The 17222-nt window shown below is 44.7% G+C and overlaps 1 protein-coding gene and 1 long non-coding RNA gene across 8 annotated transcripts in view; one reads left to right on the forward strand and one right to left on the reverse strand.

The window, feature by feature from the left end:
* Positions 1-9686: 9686 nt before the first annotated feature.
* On the reverse strand, positions 9687-12007 carry LOC310699625. Its single transcript, XR_014522168.1, has 2 exons — positions 11514-12007; positions 9687-11191 (listed from the first exon to the last, which is right to left on the reverse strand). It is a non-coding gene; the product is annotated as an uncharacterized lncRNA (long non-coding RNA).
* Positions 12008-12151: 144 nt separating this feature from the next.
* SHISA6 (shisa family member 6) overlaps positions 12152-17222 on the forward strand; it is a 261607-nt gene continuing 256536 nt past the window's right edge. For 4 of the 7 annotated variants that reach the window (XM_083487574.1, XM_083487575.1, XM_083487578.1 and 1 more), the window contains exons 1-2: positions 12153-12306; positions 12826-13755. In XM_083487574.1, coding sequence (XP_083343700.1) covers positions 13100-13755 — 656 coding nt within the window. In that variant the 5' untranslated portion in view covers positions 12153-12306; positions 12826-13099. Of the gene's footprint in view, positions 12307-12825; positions 13756-17222 lie in introns of all 7 variants that reach the window. The other 3 variants (XM_083487577.1, XM_083487579.1, XM_083487580.1) reach the window with 2 other exon arrangements.

Consider the following 17222-nt stretch of genomic DNA (forward strand, 5'->3'; position numbering starts at 1 on the left):
CCAGGAGAACAGGAGGGATGGGAAAGAGCCTGTACTCTGAATCTATTGGAAGCGTCCAAATCCAACAATATTCTGGGAGAACCATTCATGTGTAGAGCCAGCCCTCAAAAGCAATACAGATGTTTGGTAGTGGCTTGCATAGGAATAACTATGTACTCAACCACTGCCTGGAAGCAGCTCAGTGAATAGCACTGAACATAAATGTGTGTGATCAAGGCCAGAATATAAGTGAGATAAGCAAATATGTCATTGTAAACTACTTTGTGTTTTCCTGTTAGAATAGCCAGTTTAGTGGTGTAAGGCTTTGAGAGGTTTAACCTATTTTATATATTGAGAACTGTTGAGCATGTCTAACCTGCAACTGTTGAGGATTAAGGACTCTGAATGAGGCAGTGGTTCCCCATGTTTGGGATGACATACATGTTTGCTCAAGTCCAGCAGGGAGATAGAATGAAGGAGCCGCTTCACACAGGGTCAAGTGTGTGTGTGTAGAGAGAGAGAGAGAGAGAGAGAGAGAGAGATGTATGCCAGAGATGAATATTTTTTGAAATGTGGGGAAAGAAAGTTTCTTACTCCCAAAAGGAATTTTATGAAATTTATCTTTGAAAATTAAAGTAAATCGGCTTGTAATCAGTTTTAGGCATGAGAGTTTGTTCTCCACCAGCACATATTTGTTTTATAATTTACAGACTATTGATCCAGGGCTAATTCGCCATTTAAGAAGATTGGCATTAGCAAGTTCCATTATAGCATGCTGGGAATTATTATGGGTATTGGCAGCTCTGCTTCATTTACATTCCTCAGACATTCACTTTGATGCAGTGTAAGTTAAAACCCATGATATAAGGAAACTATATCAATTTGAAAAGGCAATTAATAATAATAGGTCACAACTAGCCGTCCTTTCATGGACATCACTGGACTCATTTTTTCCATACCACTAAGCATTTTTGTTTCTATTATCCTGTGGGGTGACATTTTTCTCTGGGAAAGAGATCTCCTCCACCAATCTACAGAGTCCGTCCCCCCGGGGCAATTCTGTGTGGTGCACAGGTTGTATGGTCTTTTGCTCATTTTCACTCTATTTAGCTTTGGCTTGTTAGCAGTGTCTTCATTGTTTACTTTTTGCCAGGTGTCAAATATTAATGTCATAAGCTATCAAATACTGACAGTTCTAGAGATGGTTGCCAAGTACCAAAAAAACAACATGCATGCCAGCAACCTAATATTGCCCAAAAAGACAAAATAGTATTGGAAGTCTGTTACCAAATGCTGTCATGAAGACTTAAGAAGAGCCTGCTGGATCAGGCCAATGGCCCATCTAGTCCAGCGCCCTGCTCTTACAACCGCCAAACAGATGCCTGTGGGCAATCTGTGGGATGTGAAACACAGAGCAGTCAAATACAACACCCCTAGAGTGGACATAAAAAGGGGATGTCTGGACCAGCAAGTCAGAACTTCCTGTTTCCTCCTGGGCTGGGACAAACTTCCTCTGCATGTGACTAGAGGGTGGGTGTGGCCTCACCTGTGCAGGTAACAAAATACCTCAGTGGAGGCCACCACCTCTTTCTCTTTGACTCCATTCCTCGAAGAAGCAACATCTGCTTAGCCTAAGATGCTTTCTTGGCTTCCAGCCAAGAGAGGACAAAGGAGCTATCTCCTTATGGGATAATTTCCAGATATACTGTGCTACCTCAGGTTAAGAACTTAATTCGTTCTGGAGGTCCATTCTTAACCTGAAACTGTTCTTAACCTGAGGTACCACTTTAGCTAATGGGGCCTCCCGCTGCCGCCGCACCGCACGATTTCTGTTCTCATCCTGAAGCAAAGTTCTTAACCCAAGGTACTATTTCTGGGTTAGTGGAGTCTGTAACCTGAAGCGTCTGTAACCCGAGGTACCAGTGTATTACTTTTGTAACTTAAGCCTGCCTTCTGGGATCCATCTGTGAACAGAATGAGTGAGTGTGTAAACTCTTTTTTATACTTTTATAAAAGACTGTGCTTTTCTTTTAATGAGGGACTAAAGGGGAAATTACCAGGAAACTTATTTTGAAGGCTTATACAAGCCTGGTAAACGCTAGCCGCTGCACAAGTTTAAAAGGGGGGATGTTACTCTGCTAAATTGTAGAACTTATTAACACAAGTTGGAAAGGATGCAATTAAACAATATATCCTCTCCGGCCTCCCTGAACATTCCTACACAATCTCCAAGTGGGACCTGAGAACAAGAGCACTCTCCCCTCCTGAAGTTTCTAGCAACTGGTATTCAGAAGCACACTGGCTCCAACTTTGGAGGAAGAGCACCTCCATCATGGCCAGCAGCAACTGATAGCCTTGTTGTCCACAAATTCATGTAATCCTCTTTCAAAGCAATCCAAGATGGTGGCCGTCACTGCCTTCTGTGGGAGCGAATGCCAAACTGTGGGAAGAAGTACTTTCTTTTGTCTTCCAAAATTTGGAATCTTCCAAAATTCTGTTTCATTTGGATGTCCATAGGTTCTAGTTTGGGACTTTTTCGTTTATAAAAAAAAGGTGAGGAAAAGGTGACGTTAGAAGTTTATAAAATCATGCCTGGCGTGAAGAAAGTGGATAGAGAAAAGTTTTTCTCCCTCTCTCAAGACACTAAAACTTGTGGACACCCAATGGCTACATTCTAGTCTTCCAGTATGGACAATGATCTGAGGGACAAGTTAAAGGGTCAGCAACTTAACTTTTGAGTTCTTTGAGAATTTTTTTGGGTGGGGGATGCCAACCAGACCCAGTGATTTCAGTTGTTATTTTGCCTATTAGGCTTTGAACTTCATCGAATATGAAATATTATTTTATGCCAACCAAACACAACAACATTTCAACCATTAAATACTCTCTCAACTACCAGTGCATGCAAGGAAAGGAAAGGGATACAAGAAACTTCAAGTAGGTAGAGAATGCTCCTAACTAGATTCTCCTTTCTGGGAACAACAGTAGTCTGGAAGTTGCAAATCCTTCAACCTCAAAGAAACCACAAAGCTATAGCACAGAGTACTAAAACTATTACTCTCTCAGCTCTTTCATATCCAATCACACGACAGTGTATCATCCACTAAAGTGAGGCTTTGAATCAGGAATTCAATTAAGAGAGTTCACAATGAAATGCCATTGTTTTGCCAATATTTCGCCTTCTGATATAAAATCTGACTACTTCTTTTTTCAGTGTTTTCAGTTTCAGGATTTTGACAAAATATTCTGACACCTGGACCACAGGTTTATTGTAGTGATTCTCACAAATAGATTTTTCTCAGTCTTTGAAATAGCAAAGAGATAGTTTCTACTCAGCAAAGTTACCTGGTGGTCTTTGTTTTGCAGTGAAACTGAAACAGACAAAAAATAATCCAAAAACAAAGTGAATGAATAGCAATACTTGCATTGGCCGGTTGCAAAAGTCAAATGCAGTTTGTTGCTGGATTAAAAGCCCTGATACACTCAAAATATGTGAGGAACGTTGCCCATAGGCCTCTCTGATTTTGCTCTAGAATTAGTAAACAGTGAGAACATTTTTTCTCCTGTATTTTAGAACCAGCTCACCTTCTTTTGCTCAACAAGACACCTGTTTGCTTGATTATTCTGTGCAATGTCAGAGTGCTTAAACCTGTGAAAAGAACTTCACTGCTCCTACCTACACTATCAAACTTTTAGCACTTTCTGCGACTATTATTTTATGGCCTTTGATTTTCTGGGACCCAGGGCCCACCTTTAATTTCACCAATACTTCAAACTTATATATTATTATTATTATTATCGTATCTCTCTAGATCTGTCCTTTTCTTCCCCTCTCTTTTGCCATCTATTGCTGTCTGCCATTTTTCACCTTTTTCTCTTATGCTCTTCCCTATCCAAAGATGTTTGCTGTTGCCACTTCCTTTACACAAGGCCACAAACCATGAGTTTAATGTGCTATTGCATGGGGCATCAGGTTTATGTAGCCATCTGTACTCACTCATGTACTCAGGATATGTCCAAGCAGATCACAAGTAAGGGAACAAGGACACAGGTACCCTTAGCTTGCTTTAAGGTTGACAGCCAGGGGATGTTAAATTCCAGAAATTCAACATTAAAAATGTTATCATTAAATGGGGCATCTTGCTCTATTTACCCCTAGCATCAACAACTTGCATGTGTTGCGTCAACCTGCTTCTGTGCCTGTACTATTCTGATGAGCTTGGGGAATATTGGGATGATACCCCAGCCCCAATCAAGATACACATGGAGAAGGCTCAGAGGAGGTGGGGGACACCCCCCCCAATGGCTCACATTTTGAGAGCCTGTATCTTAAACATGACCATCTTTCTCCCATCTTTATTTTTATGCCATCCATCCAAACCCCATGGCTGTTGCTCTGTTCTAAGGGTCCACCTGCCTGCTGATTCACATCGTGGCCATCAAAACCTCTGTAGTGGTGGCTTCCACAGCTGGGACAATTTGCTTTTGGCTTGTCAGATTTTTGATGTCACAAAAATAACCGGCAGATCCTGTGTTTAGGGGATGCTTTCAGTGAAGCACTAATTATTAGATCGCTGCCAATTTGAGAGGAGGTTGCAGGCAGCATTCCATTGGGGTCTGCTCTGGATGCATTACTGTTCCACAGTTTCATTAATGGCCTAGCTTAAAGAAGTAGCAAGTATGCTCAAATCTGACAATGGCTTAAAATGGAGGAACTACAAGCACTAGAAGGCAAGATTAAAATTCAGTGTGATGTTTAAAATAATTTCTTTTTAAAGAAATACAGAAATGTTAACTGAGGGAAGACTGTCTGGGTTTAGTATATTCTGTGACAAGCTTGGGCAAGGGACAGTACACAGCTCTTGCGTGTGTGTGTGTGTGTGTGTGTGTGTGTGACACACACACACACACACACACAATCACAAAGTGAAATCACCAGCAGCTTAAGACTCTACAGGCTGCTGTGCCAAAAACAGGCAGAGCAACTCACCTAGATTTGCTACTGTCAAATCATCAGGATTTAAATGAAGCCATTTGTGGCCTTTCTTCTACCAGAGTTTGTTCTCTGCCGTCAGAAAAGAGGATAATTTGTCTTGATAAGGGAGAGATTGGTAGTGGTTCAGTTCATCAGTGTAAATTAATGCTGCCAACCTACACACTGTCTGTTTCATGGACTTGCCTGTGAGAGAACTCAGGAAAGGCATTTTCCAATTTTAAAGTGGGGTGTGTGCGCCGGCGTCTGTGGCCCTCCACATGTTATTGGATGATGGGAGATGGAGTGCAACATCTGGAGGGTCATAGGTCCTCTATCTCTAAGATAAAAGCATTGGAGCTGAGCCACAACATCCAGTTCTGAGACCCAGTGACTAAATGGGACGAGTGGGCTTGAAATGAATGCATTGTTGCAACACATAACCTTTACAGTTTGGTAAGTGCCCTGTCTATTTCCTCCATTTTAAATTGGTTACTTCTGTTGAAGAATCTTGGCTATGTTTCCATTATTTTTCTCACTAGAGATTAACAGAGGTAATCAATAAGGATAGTGTTTGAATCTCTCTCAAGGGTAGTAGGGTAGTGAAGAAGAAATGATTGTTTTCTCTGAGGTACATCACCTGGGCTTCTTCGTTGTAGCTCATCTCTCTGCCTCCCTTTTGGAGTCTTTAACCTAAGTCATTTGCTAAAAACTCCCTTGACTGCAGAATGCTCCATGAATGACATAAGTATTGATGCATCAGGGAGCAGAACAGGAGGCACTGCACAGTGAAAACACCTGAATCTTTTAGCATTACGTGGGACAGAGACACAGTTTGTCTGTTTCAGTTCTGTTTAGAAAAACCAGATGCTGTAGTAAAACAATCCCCAGTTCAGTTTTTCAGATATTGAAGTGCTTTGTGTTAAACATTGACATCAAAGGACTTTGAAATGGCCATGCTAAGCAGTCACCATGAAATGTCATTGCTTCATTAGTGTCACTTTAAAGGCATAACATTAGATTTCCAGCGCTGCTGTGTGAGTTCCATAGCCATATTATGCATAGGGCAGTTTAATTGCCAGCAGCAACAAGTTTCACCCATTTTCTCTCTTTTTTTTTCTGTGGCTAAGTAGTCACAATAGCACAAGTACTAGTGCAATCAGACTTAACATGTTTCCATAACTTCAATATACCCCCTAACAACTCATTCTGTGTGTGTGTGTGTGTGCGCGCGCGCGTGCGCGTGCACAGCAGTTAAAAACATATGATATTGGGTGTGGAAAATCTTTTAAAAGCCATAGCTACTCATAATGGGTTTTTCAACTTATTTATGTGTATATGTATGTCAGTCAAACTAGTCAAAGACATTGTGCCCAATTTTATTATTTTAAACAATTTTAGGGTGCAAAAGTACCCATACTCAGTTGTCCTAAGTTGAGCTTTTTTGATACAACAAAGTAAAGCTTTAAAACCCCCAATCCTGATGCACAATAACACTGAAGTAAATGCAAATCACACTAACACTAACCTCTTTTATGAATAATTCATTATTATTTTTTACAAAAAAAAAATCCCAAGTGCAATGGTAATCTTAGTGAAAATTCAGTGTCAAAAATAGCAAGGAAGACTCAAATTCTAAGAACAGTATGATGATTACTAAATGACTTGCAATGCCCTTGCAGGTAGTAAGGAGAGAGATGGCCCAAATTATTCTAATTAGGAGTTTTGCTGAGTCAGACAGAAGCTACTGAGCATGAGGTTAACTGGAGGGAGAGTTTTGTTTTCTCTCAGAAAGGTCCAGCTTTGTATTCTCAGGGCTGTCTAACACAAAACTTTCTTCTTCATGAATATTACCTCAGTGGAGGAAAGCCATGGCAGCTGACAATTACCCTTCCCAGACATAGTATCCATGTAGGAAAAACCATCCTTTATGGAGTGGTGAGGAACCTTTGGCCTGGGGATCAAATCAAGCCCTCAAGGCTTCTCTGTCTGGCCTAAGACTGTGCTCAGACTATGCACCTTTCCAGGCCACACTTCCTCTCCACAGGCTACTTCACTGACCCAGTTCCATCCTTGAGAACTTCTGCATAGCTAGAACATGTCCTTGAACTATGATAGTGCCTGTTTGCCTAGATGGAGAGGTATGTGTATGTGTAGAAATCACTGGTTTATGCATGGCTGAAATGTAGCCTATTGGTCAAAGTTAAGAGCCACATCCATTGCTCTGCCTACTTTTGCCACTAACTATGCCCACATTTGCTTTTGGTTCTCACCACCAACAGCTTGAATACCTTTCCCTCACCCCACCTGCAGCATGCTCACAAAAGAATGTGGCCCTTGGGCTAAAAAATATTCCCCATCCCCTCACCTATTGGACTCCAGCTTCCATCAGCCTTACACAGCATGGTCAATGCTCAGGAATGCTGGGAGTTGTAGTTCAACAATATTTAAAGGGCACTACATTGCCTACTTCTGGGACTCTAATGTGACCCAAACCTCTGCCAGAGGGATTATGTTGCCAGTGTCCACCCCGCACCCCATGTTGGTCTTTATAGGAAAAGCTAGTGTTTGCTACTCAGTGAATAATCAGAGCAAAATGGTCTGAAGGCAAATGATGCAGTTCTACTGTGGAAGCTAAACAGGTTTGGCTCTGGAAGCTGTCTGGATGGAAAAACAGTCTAGAACAGGCCCCCCCCAGATGTTTTGGCCTACAACTCCCATAATCCCTAGCTAACAGGACTAGTGGTCAGGGATGATGGGAATTGTAGGCCAAAACATCTGGAGGGCCGAAGGTTGGGGATGCCTGGGCTAGAAGTCATTCAGAAGCCAATCTGAGCTTTCTGGAGGAAAAGTGGGGTATAGTTTGAAAAATAAAGTAAATCATCAGGAAGTGACCCTCAGACTTTTCAAAAAATCAATGTTGCCATAGAAACCCCTTTAGAAAGATAAGGCATCCCAAGGGTCCAAGATTAGCATTTTGTTTGTTGACTTGTAGTCCTAAAATGAAAAAGACATAACTCTTTGCTGCTTTCTAAAATATGCTAAGCAACAATTCTGCACCTGAGCCACCAGTAGAGATGAAAATGTTGGTAACAGACCATGAAGAGAGCATCCCAGTGAAAAGAGCATCTGCTGTTATGTTTCAGAGCTTTGACATGTGGCCTTGGCTGGTGTAAACAAAGCCTTGGCTGGTGTAAACAGATGGTATCTTGGCAAATGCATGTGGCCCCAACCTCACAATTTCTGATATAATAGGGGATACTACTAAGGGCATTTACTTACAGGAAAGGAGAAGTTGGTGGAAAGGAGGGTAATCAGAAACTCTCCCATGACTGTTTTGTAAATCCTCCCCTCCTCCAGTTCATTTTCAGATGTGGTGAGAAAGAAAGAAAATCCAAACCACCTGAAAATTACCTGTAGGGTATTAGCAGCCCCTTATGCTAATATTATGAAGGAAAAGTGGGGCTAAGAGCTGTATGTGTTTCACTCCTAACTTCTGATTTGACTCTCAGACTCCAGTCTTGAACCAATAACAAACTGTGGGTATGGATAGCTATTGCCATCACAACTTGCTTATGAGCAGAGTGATCTCATTGGCTGGTGCTAAAGACAGAATGCTGAGTTTGATAGACCTTGGTCTGATCCACCAAGGCAAACCTTATGTTCTTACTCTCATTTTTTTTGCTGAGTTGAGGATTATTGATAAAAGAACCAAGACATCAATCAATATGTTTGTGGGCCTTGCTTTGACCAAGTGGCTCTTGTTTCTTGGAACGGTAGCTCAAGGTCATAATCTGAATGAACTAGATCTTTCTGACTGAAAGATCAGCCACATTCAGTCCATCATTTGGAATATAACTTTAGAAAAACTGAACTAGTCCACTGTTTGCTTTAATTTGCTTCTGCTTTTTCCTTATCTAAGAGAAGCGCTTGGGGTCAGGGCAAAGGCAGAGCTACCAATCCCAAAGCTCTCTCTCCTCCTCCACTCTGTTTCTCCGATATTTTTCTGGGAAATGTGCCTTTTTCCTGGCTCACTAGATTTGAGACAGGCTGCACACTGTCTTGTCATGGGGGGAGTGACACACACACTACCCTCCTGCCTTCCCAAAGATGGCTAAGTGAGGTGCTAGGATTTAGGAAGGGGGCCCAAGGCTCTGGCAGTGTCCTAGAGCCCTCCCACTTCATTCCCCAAGCTGGGGAAGTGCTAACACGGCTTTGGGAAGGAGCAGGAGGACTCTAGGACCTTGTCTGAGCCTTCACATCTCCTTCCCAGAGCCCAATGGCCTCACTTACGAGAGCCAGTGTGGTGTAGTGGTTAAGAGTGGTAGTCTCGTAATCTGAGAAATCAGGTTCCCGTCTCCGCTCCTCCACATGCAGCTGCTGGGTGACCTTGGGCCAGTCACACTTCTGTGAAGTCTCTCAGCCCCACTCACCTCACAGAGTGTTTGTTGTGGGGGAGGAAGGGAAAGGAGAATGTTAGCCGCTTTGAGACTCCTTAAAGGGCGTGAAAGGCGGGATATCAAATCCAAACTCTTCTCTTCTTCTTCTTCTTTGGTAAAGCAGTGTGAGGGCGGGGGGGGGGGGCAATCAAATGTTGCTAATGGCCACCAAAAATGCTCTTGAGGGCTGCATGTTTGACCAGTATGTTCTAACCACATCACCACACTACCTACATGCAATTAACCTTATACATACTTATGGCATGCCACATTGGACACAGTGGGACTTTTTTAAAAAAAGCATACATAGGATTGTGCTGCATGAGATGTGTTTCAGTTGCATTCTAGCTCATTGGGAGCTAGAATGAACCTCTCTGAACCCGTTTTGGGGTTTGGGCTCAGACTTGGGATGCCTCCTTGCTCAGTAGCTTAATTTGCATTAGCAGTTTGAAAGCCCCTCAGATTTATTTATTTTTAAGTGGATCGTGATGGCAATTGTAGCTATGGAGTTTGGAATTTGGATCATAATTTTCCAGTATCACTCATTTTCACCATTTATTTGTTTGGGATTTGCTGACAGCTGCAAGGCTTCTTCTGCAAGGCCTTGGGAAGCAACTGCTAATGGTGGGCATTGCTGGGCTGTGTAGACCAGGACTCCACATTCTCTTATAATAGAGCTTCAGAAAGTTGATGCTGAGAACTTCTCGTTCCAGGTGCATCACATAACACACCCCAAACTCTCAGCTCTCAATAATAAAAATGTCACTAAATTCTGACAGAGAGGATTTTGGTTCCTTGCAGAACCACAGAGTTTACCTTGCCCTCTTGACAGCCCTTCAAGTATAACCATACTCCCCACTCCAATCTTTTCTTTTCCAGGCTAAACGTACCCAGTTTGTTCAAGATTTCCTCACAAGACTTGCTTTCCAGATCCCTGACCACCTTGAGAGGGATGTTTGTTACCAGTTGGTTTATAATGCATGCAACATATACTTAAAAAGTTAGAACTCGACAGTTAAATTTAACACAGTAGCGAAGGGTGAGTGATTACAGGTCAGGACGGAGTACTGCTGTTGCATACCAGATTCATGCTTCACCGTTACTCCCTGCCTACAGCCTCCCATGAAGGAAGATATCAGAGATATGCAAAACCCACCCAGCCCTCTTCAGAAATTTCACCCATTCATCAAAATGGTTTTAACTTCCCCAATCATACCTGCAAAGGCTGTGAGCGAGCAGAGCAGGGCTCTTCAGAATTGCCTTGGATTTTGTTTTACACATCTGAACTAGATGCAAATGCAACCTTTAGCAGAATCCCAGGATACAAACTCACGAATTAGGTGCTTCGTAATTCTTTTTCATCACCCTATTGGGCAACAATTCTACCATGCGATGAAATAAGGTGGTAGGCAGAGGTGGTGGAATTCTGTATTGTTCCATTTCAGACTATAGTTAGGTAGCAGTGTGGGTTTTTTTTATTATTATTAATGCTCCTGGTCCCCTGCACATTAAAACGCTCTCTGCATGAAGCAAAACCATCAAGGAGATGGCTGTGCTAACACACTTTCCCTGATGTGCTCATTTACTACATAAAAGAATACCCTTCTCCTTTGCCGTCCTCTTCTGTGGGGAGCATTCAGAAATACGAGCTCTCACCTGCAGAACGAACTGACCCAATGCAGAATACTATCACTTTGGTTTTGCTGCAGTCGTTTTCACACATTCACTGAATGTGGGGAGGGCAGAATTGCATCCACTGCATGCTAGACTATCAAATGTGAACGAGTGGTATAGGTTCTGTCTGCATAACCAAGAAGGGGGGGGGGGGATAATAAAATAGAGAGAGAGAGAGAGAGAGAGAGAGAGAGAGAGAGAGGATCCTCAGTCCAGCATACAAAGCTATGCCTGCACATTGCTACCCACCTGGCTCTGCTCAGACGTTTCGCTGCATGCATAGAGAATCTGTCCTTCCACAGGTTCAGTGAAGTGCTGGCTGTTGTGAGAGCAGGTGTGCATGGTATGTAGGTGGTTAAACGGGGGGGGGGGGACCCCGGGTGGCAAACGGGTATCTTTCCCCACTCTTTCGGAACATGATTGAAGATGAAGTGGGAGGAGTCTCATACCTGCTCCTGAGATTGAGCGGGAAAGTGCAGCGTCTTCATTCACCTGGCTTGCCAAGGTGTGCTCGGCTCCTGCATGCGGCACAGACGCCTCTGTTCCCACAAAACAGACTCCCCACAGCCACGCCCCGAAGGTCCAGGCCACCGAGCAGCGCCCAGGACCTCACAGGGCACCTTCTTGGGGCCCTTTAGACCAGCCCTCCCTCTCCCCGCCCCCCTCTTTCAGCTCCGTGATAAACCCATCCCGATATAACTTGTGGACACGCGCTCCCTGCCCGCCTCCCCCCCAGCCCCGCTTCGCCTTACTACCATTCAGCTAAGTAAGGTGGCTCCGGCGAGCAGGGGGGGTTACGCCGGCCTTTTGCCCGCCTCAGGGCGCTGAGGGGAAGAGGGGGGAAAGGAGCTGCTCTCGCCAGTCCTGCAGAGGGTGGCCTCTGTGTGAAGAGAGCCCGAGAGCGGGGTAGGGCAGGGGTCTTGGGGCCTCGCTTCCCCCCCCCCACCCCGAAAGGCGGACTCTGTCCTGAGCCCCCCCCCCAGCTCCCTCGGCCATCGGCCCCTGGCGCCGCGGGGCTGCGACTCCTTCGCAGGGGGCCGGGACTGGGCGGGCCTAGAGAGGGAGGCAGGCGGGAGAGGCGGCGGCTCCTCGCGCAGCCTCTAGCTGTCCCCGCCCGCTCGACAGCAGCAGCTCCTCTCGAGCCCGTGCGAGCAGCGGCGGCGCAGGCAGCTCCGGCCAGCGCTCGGCGACGAGGATGCCCAGCCCGGCATCTCCGCAGTGCTCCCGCTCCGCCCCGGCATGGTGAGTGAGTGAGGGAAGGCAGGCAGGCAGGGGTGCGCGCAGGGTCGGCGGGCAAGGGCGAGGGAAAAAGAGAGGAGGGGACGGAAGGTGGCCGGCCAGGGCTGCGTTCCGCGCTGCCTGCCAGCCCAAGGGTCGCTGCTGCTGCTGCTGCTGGTGGTGGTGGTGGTAGTGGTGCTTCTTCTCGCCAGAGACGATGCCAAGGGAATTCCCTGCCCGGTGAGCTTCTGGGAGCTGTTGCTGCCCCACTCTCCGCTTCGGCACTATTCTGTCCGGGCACAGCAGCCACACCTGCCTGCCCTCCTCTTCTTCCGTGGCACCCATGCCAGCTTGTGCGGGAGGTTTTCCTTCCACACCGAAGGCGACCCTCTGCCTGGATCTCTTAACTCCCTGGCCTCTTGGAGTAGGCCCCCTTGGAGGGGCAGCTGCTGCAGCACCTCCTGGCACGTCGACCCCCCCCCCTTTCCCTTGCTCATTTTCTCCTGGGCCAGGTAGCCTCTGATGTCCTCTTCTCTCTTACAGCCCATCACAGGAGGAGCTGTGATCAGGTCGGGACTTTCCGAGTAAGAAGAGCCCATTCTTGCTCTGAAGCAGCCAAGTCGTGCCTCTTGCTTCTTGCCGGGATGAAGAGGCATCTCCAGAGACGGAGGATGGATCTGGGATGCTGCCAGTGAAGCGCCACCAAGGAGCGCCTGATTCCTACCCTTGTTCACCATCCATGGGGTGGCAGAGCCAAGATCCTTGATTGGGCTAGGCAGAGCCCTCTGCCTCCCAACTTTTGCTCCTCCGGCTCACCATGGGGTGGAGGCATCTCCTGTTGCTCCTGCCTCTTGCCCTGTACGCCTTGGCGCTGCTGCTAACCACACAGGCAGCTGGGCCCCTACGGACACCCAAGGGCAACCGGACACAGGGGGCAACAGCCCCCCGACGACCTTACAAGTCGGCCAAGGAGCAACAGAACCAGACGTTAGCCAGCACACCACCATCTCCTGTGGCAGCTGGTAGTGGGGGAAACCGTGGGCGCAGTCCAGCAAGGGTGCCCTCCAACGTCAGCGCCGGCAGCTCTGTGCCAGCATATGAGACATGTATGGGCTACTACGATGTGAGCGGGCAGTGGGACAAGGAGTTTGAGTGCAACAATTCCCAGAAGGATTTCCGCTACTGTTGCGGCACCTGCTATTACCGCTTTTGCTGCAACAAGCGCTCTGAGAAGCTGAATCAGGATAGGTGCCGGAATCAGGGCCCGCGCCCCAACACAGATCTAATGACCCCTGCCACCAGTAACGATGGAGCTGGAGGTATACCCAATGGGTATGACCCAAATGAGGACAACACGAATGCCACCGTCTACATTTCATGTGGTGCCATTGCTTTTGTTGTCATTGCAGGCATTTTTGCCAAGGTGGCCTATGACAAAGCACGACAGCCACCGCAGGAGATGAACATCCACAGGTGAGAACAGGGTGTGGATTCTGTACCTATTTACCTCCCCCACAACCTATGCAATGAAAATGCATTAGTGAGAGTGAAGTATGAGCACTCAGTAATGACAGCATCCTACAGCATGGGAAGAATCCCCCTTTCTCACAGAAACACAGCTACTTCCCTCACCTTAGGTGATTAACAGTGGCCCAACTTTTTTCTCCTTATAAATGGGTTGGCTGTATTCCTTGATCTTCCATAGATCTCTGCTGTCCTGCAGGGAATGAAAGAAATAGTTCTCTTTAGGGCACTTGAGCCAGTCCTTTCACCTGCTGTACAGCATAGTTCCTTCTGTGTCCCAAGGAGCTAAGTACAGATGTAAAACTACTTTCTGGAAGAGATTGCCCCATATCCAGGCACCATATAGATCCCAAAAGAAATTGCTTTACAGCCAAGTAAGAGTAAGGAGTGAAGAGAGAGAGAGCCAATCTTTCTTCCCATGACAATTGCTTCCTTTGCACAGAATCTTCTTGCGTCCATATGGAGAACCATATATAGAGTCTTGCATGTTATACCATACATTCACATTTCTTCCCTTTTGTATTCTTGCTTAGTGAACAAAAAAATAATAATATACCAGGGACAGGATATGCTATTGGGTAGTAGGTTTTCATTTCCAATTCTGGAAAAGGAGCTGGCTTAAAACACACACACTTCTCTGCTCCTTTAGTTTAACACTGGGTTAATAAAACAGACATAATGAACAGAAGTTAATTGGTACTGTAAGTGCAAATGTTTAAAATGGGTCTTCTAGTAAGAAGACTCTTTATAATGGATTCTGAACTAGTTACACTGAGATATGTATGTGGAGAGGGAGTTATGTTTTTAAAACTACTTACTCAAACTTGGATTACAGAGAGTTACAAAGGAAAATGTATGCATCATCACTTATAACAACTGTGGTGGAATTTACTCTGCAAAGAAATAAGTGTTTTCTTTAGGCTAGCTTGGCTGGGGAGGAGAAACAGAGAATCTTCTTATCTGAGATTCAGCTAATCTATATCTAGCTGCAGTTGGGGGAGCACCTTCTAAATGGATGGTGTAGGTGTCTCAATTCTACAGCAATTGTGAGCATTATTTTATAGGCCAATTACCGTAACCACCTGGCAAGTCTTACTTTGTAGGCTTTGAATCTAAGACCTTTAAATTTACTTCTTCAAAATCCAAAGACCTTTAAATGTGCTAACTGCAACAATCTTGATAAGGTCCTGAAATTAACAGGTGTTTAACCTTTTGTAATCTACCCCCATCTCTGACGTGTCCTTCAAATCCTCCATTTCTTCCAACCTTGTATGTTGTATCTACCTTTCGGCCATTTAGATTATTAACTTGCATTATCTCCACAGCAAAGCACAGACTTACATAATACCAAGCAGGCCTTAAGTAAGGAAATAGCTGCCCACGGTCAACAATGCTGAATGTTTTAAAAGCACAAATGAGGGAACCCCCTCCTTTCACATTTCAGCAATGCAGCTAAATGTTAACTCTACATGAATGCACTATTTTCTATGTGGCTTTTGTTTCATATTAAAACAGGCTTCACCATCTTTTCACCCTCTTCAGACACCTCTTCAGATAAACACAAAACATGGACAGGGATTTTCCTTGCACCCATCCTAGTTTGTCTGTTCAGCACTGGACAGTTCCCTTTATATTGGTTAAGCTGTACAAGCAGCTCACTGGCCTTCTGTTTTACATCTCGCATGGGTTCCATCTGTTCTCCCCAAACTTAAACAACTGTTGCTGTCTACTATAACTATTCCTCTTGTTCCTCTTTCCTTCCTCCCCTTTGCCACCTGTTCATCCTTCATCACTCAACAGCCCACCCAACCCTTAGTATCTTGGCACCAATACATCTTCACTCCCTGGGTTCTCTGATCCCAGTGTTCCCCCTGGTACTTCCTTGTGGCTAGCATTCTGTGTGCCCAGTTACTTCTTGTTTGTATGCTCAAAACCTAGAGAAAAGGGAAAGTTTTCCTTCTCCCACGCTAACTGCAACAGGACTCACCTTACTGTGTCTGTTACCAAGCTACTCTTGTCACATACCCCATGATATTTTGGGAAGGAGACCCATCACTCTGCATTTTGATAGATTTGTTTTTATATTGTTTAAATTCGACTATAGTTTAAATACTTTAAAGCTATTATCTTTTATATGTTTTTAGCTTTATTTATTTTATCTCTGTTGTTTTGATTTCTGTAAGCCACCTTGAGTCCCAGTCTTGATAAAAGGCAAGATATAAATAGATACAGTAGTAATAATAATACTAATAGTAAGCTTGTATTCCTCCCTCATTAGCTGCAATCATAAGCAACTATTCCAACTCCTTCTATTTTTCAGCACTTCTGGGGTATTATAAAGTAACACCTGAATGCCAAAAATGACACACAGTGGGTTTTTTCAAAACGAGAAGGGTAGGGAGTGTTGCGTAGCAGGAATACATTTCAAATGTGTAAAGTCAAATGTGTGCCCTTCATTTTACCTCTGTGAATGGCCACCACCTCTCTCCAACTGATATCCACCATTGAGGCAGGACCCCAGAACCATGCCAAATTATTAAAGTTTGGGCATATGTGCCTCACAAATGTAAGCATGTAAAATAATATATATTGAGATATATTTTAAAAATATGCAACAAGAACAATCTTCCTAACAGAGAGAAAAAGCTGTCATTGCACAACTATCATTCATTTAAGTCATCAGTTAAAGACTGTGTTTTGTCAGAATACTTGACCACAGTTTTTTAAGTGAGAGACAAGTGTCCTTTCCCTAGTTGCATGGAATACCAGCATGCCTATAGGTAAATTCCCAGGACAGCCCCCATCCCTGCAAAGGCTCCATTTATAGTCTTTTTTCCTGATCTATAAGACCTAAAAACAATTTCCTTTAATCTCTCTCTCTTCCCTACTATCTAATATGCAGTGAAGGGCGACTAACTCATCAGTTGGTACAAGTTATCACAGCTACACATACACCACACACTGAATCCGAACCTTCCTGACAAACCTCAGATACAACTGCAATCTTAAGGTTCTGTTCTGAAGGGTTATGCCAGTACAGAGTTTGAATCTAGAACACCCTTGGCTCTTAGTCAATACGTTATGGTTGCTCATACTTATGCCACACACCCCAAAATTGACACAGTCAGAAAATGGGGGTCAAAAATGATTTTTATTGCAGTTTGGATAGAGTCCTGGTGGCTATCAGAAGCTGAGTGTGTACATCTTTGGCGTAGAATACTGAAAGAGGCTCTTGTTTGTTTCAATGGCTGTTCTGCTGAAGCCAGCATGTCTCAGTGAACAAATGACATCTCTGATGAATTTGGAAACCTAGCACATGTTCCTCTTTCCCACATGTTCCTTTTGCTACATATAATGCCAGGGGGTTGGAGACCTCCCATTAAAATCATAGGGAGCCCTGTCAGCCCTGTCTAAAC

Source organism: Podarcis liolepis (assembly GCF_965112155.1).
Source record: "Podarcis liolepis genome assembly, chromosome: 2".
In the NCBI taxonomy this organism is placed as follows: domain Eukaryota; kingdom Metazoa; phylum Chordata; class Lepidosauria; order Squamata; family Lacertidae; genus Podarcis; species Podarcis liolepis.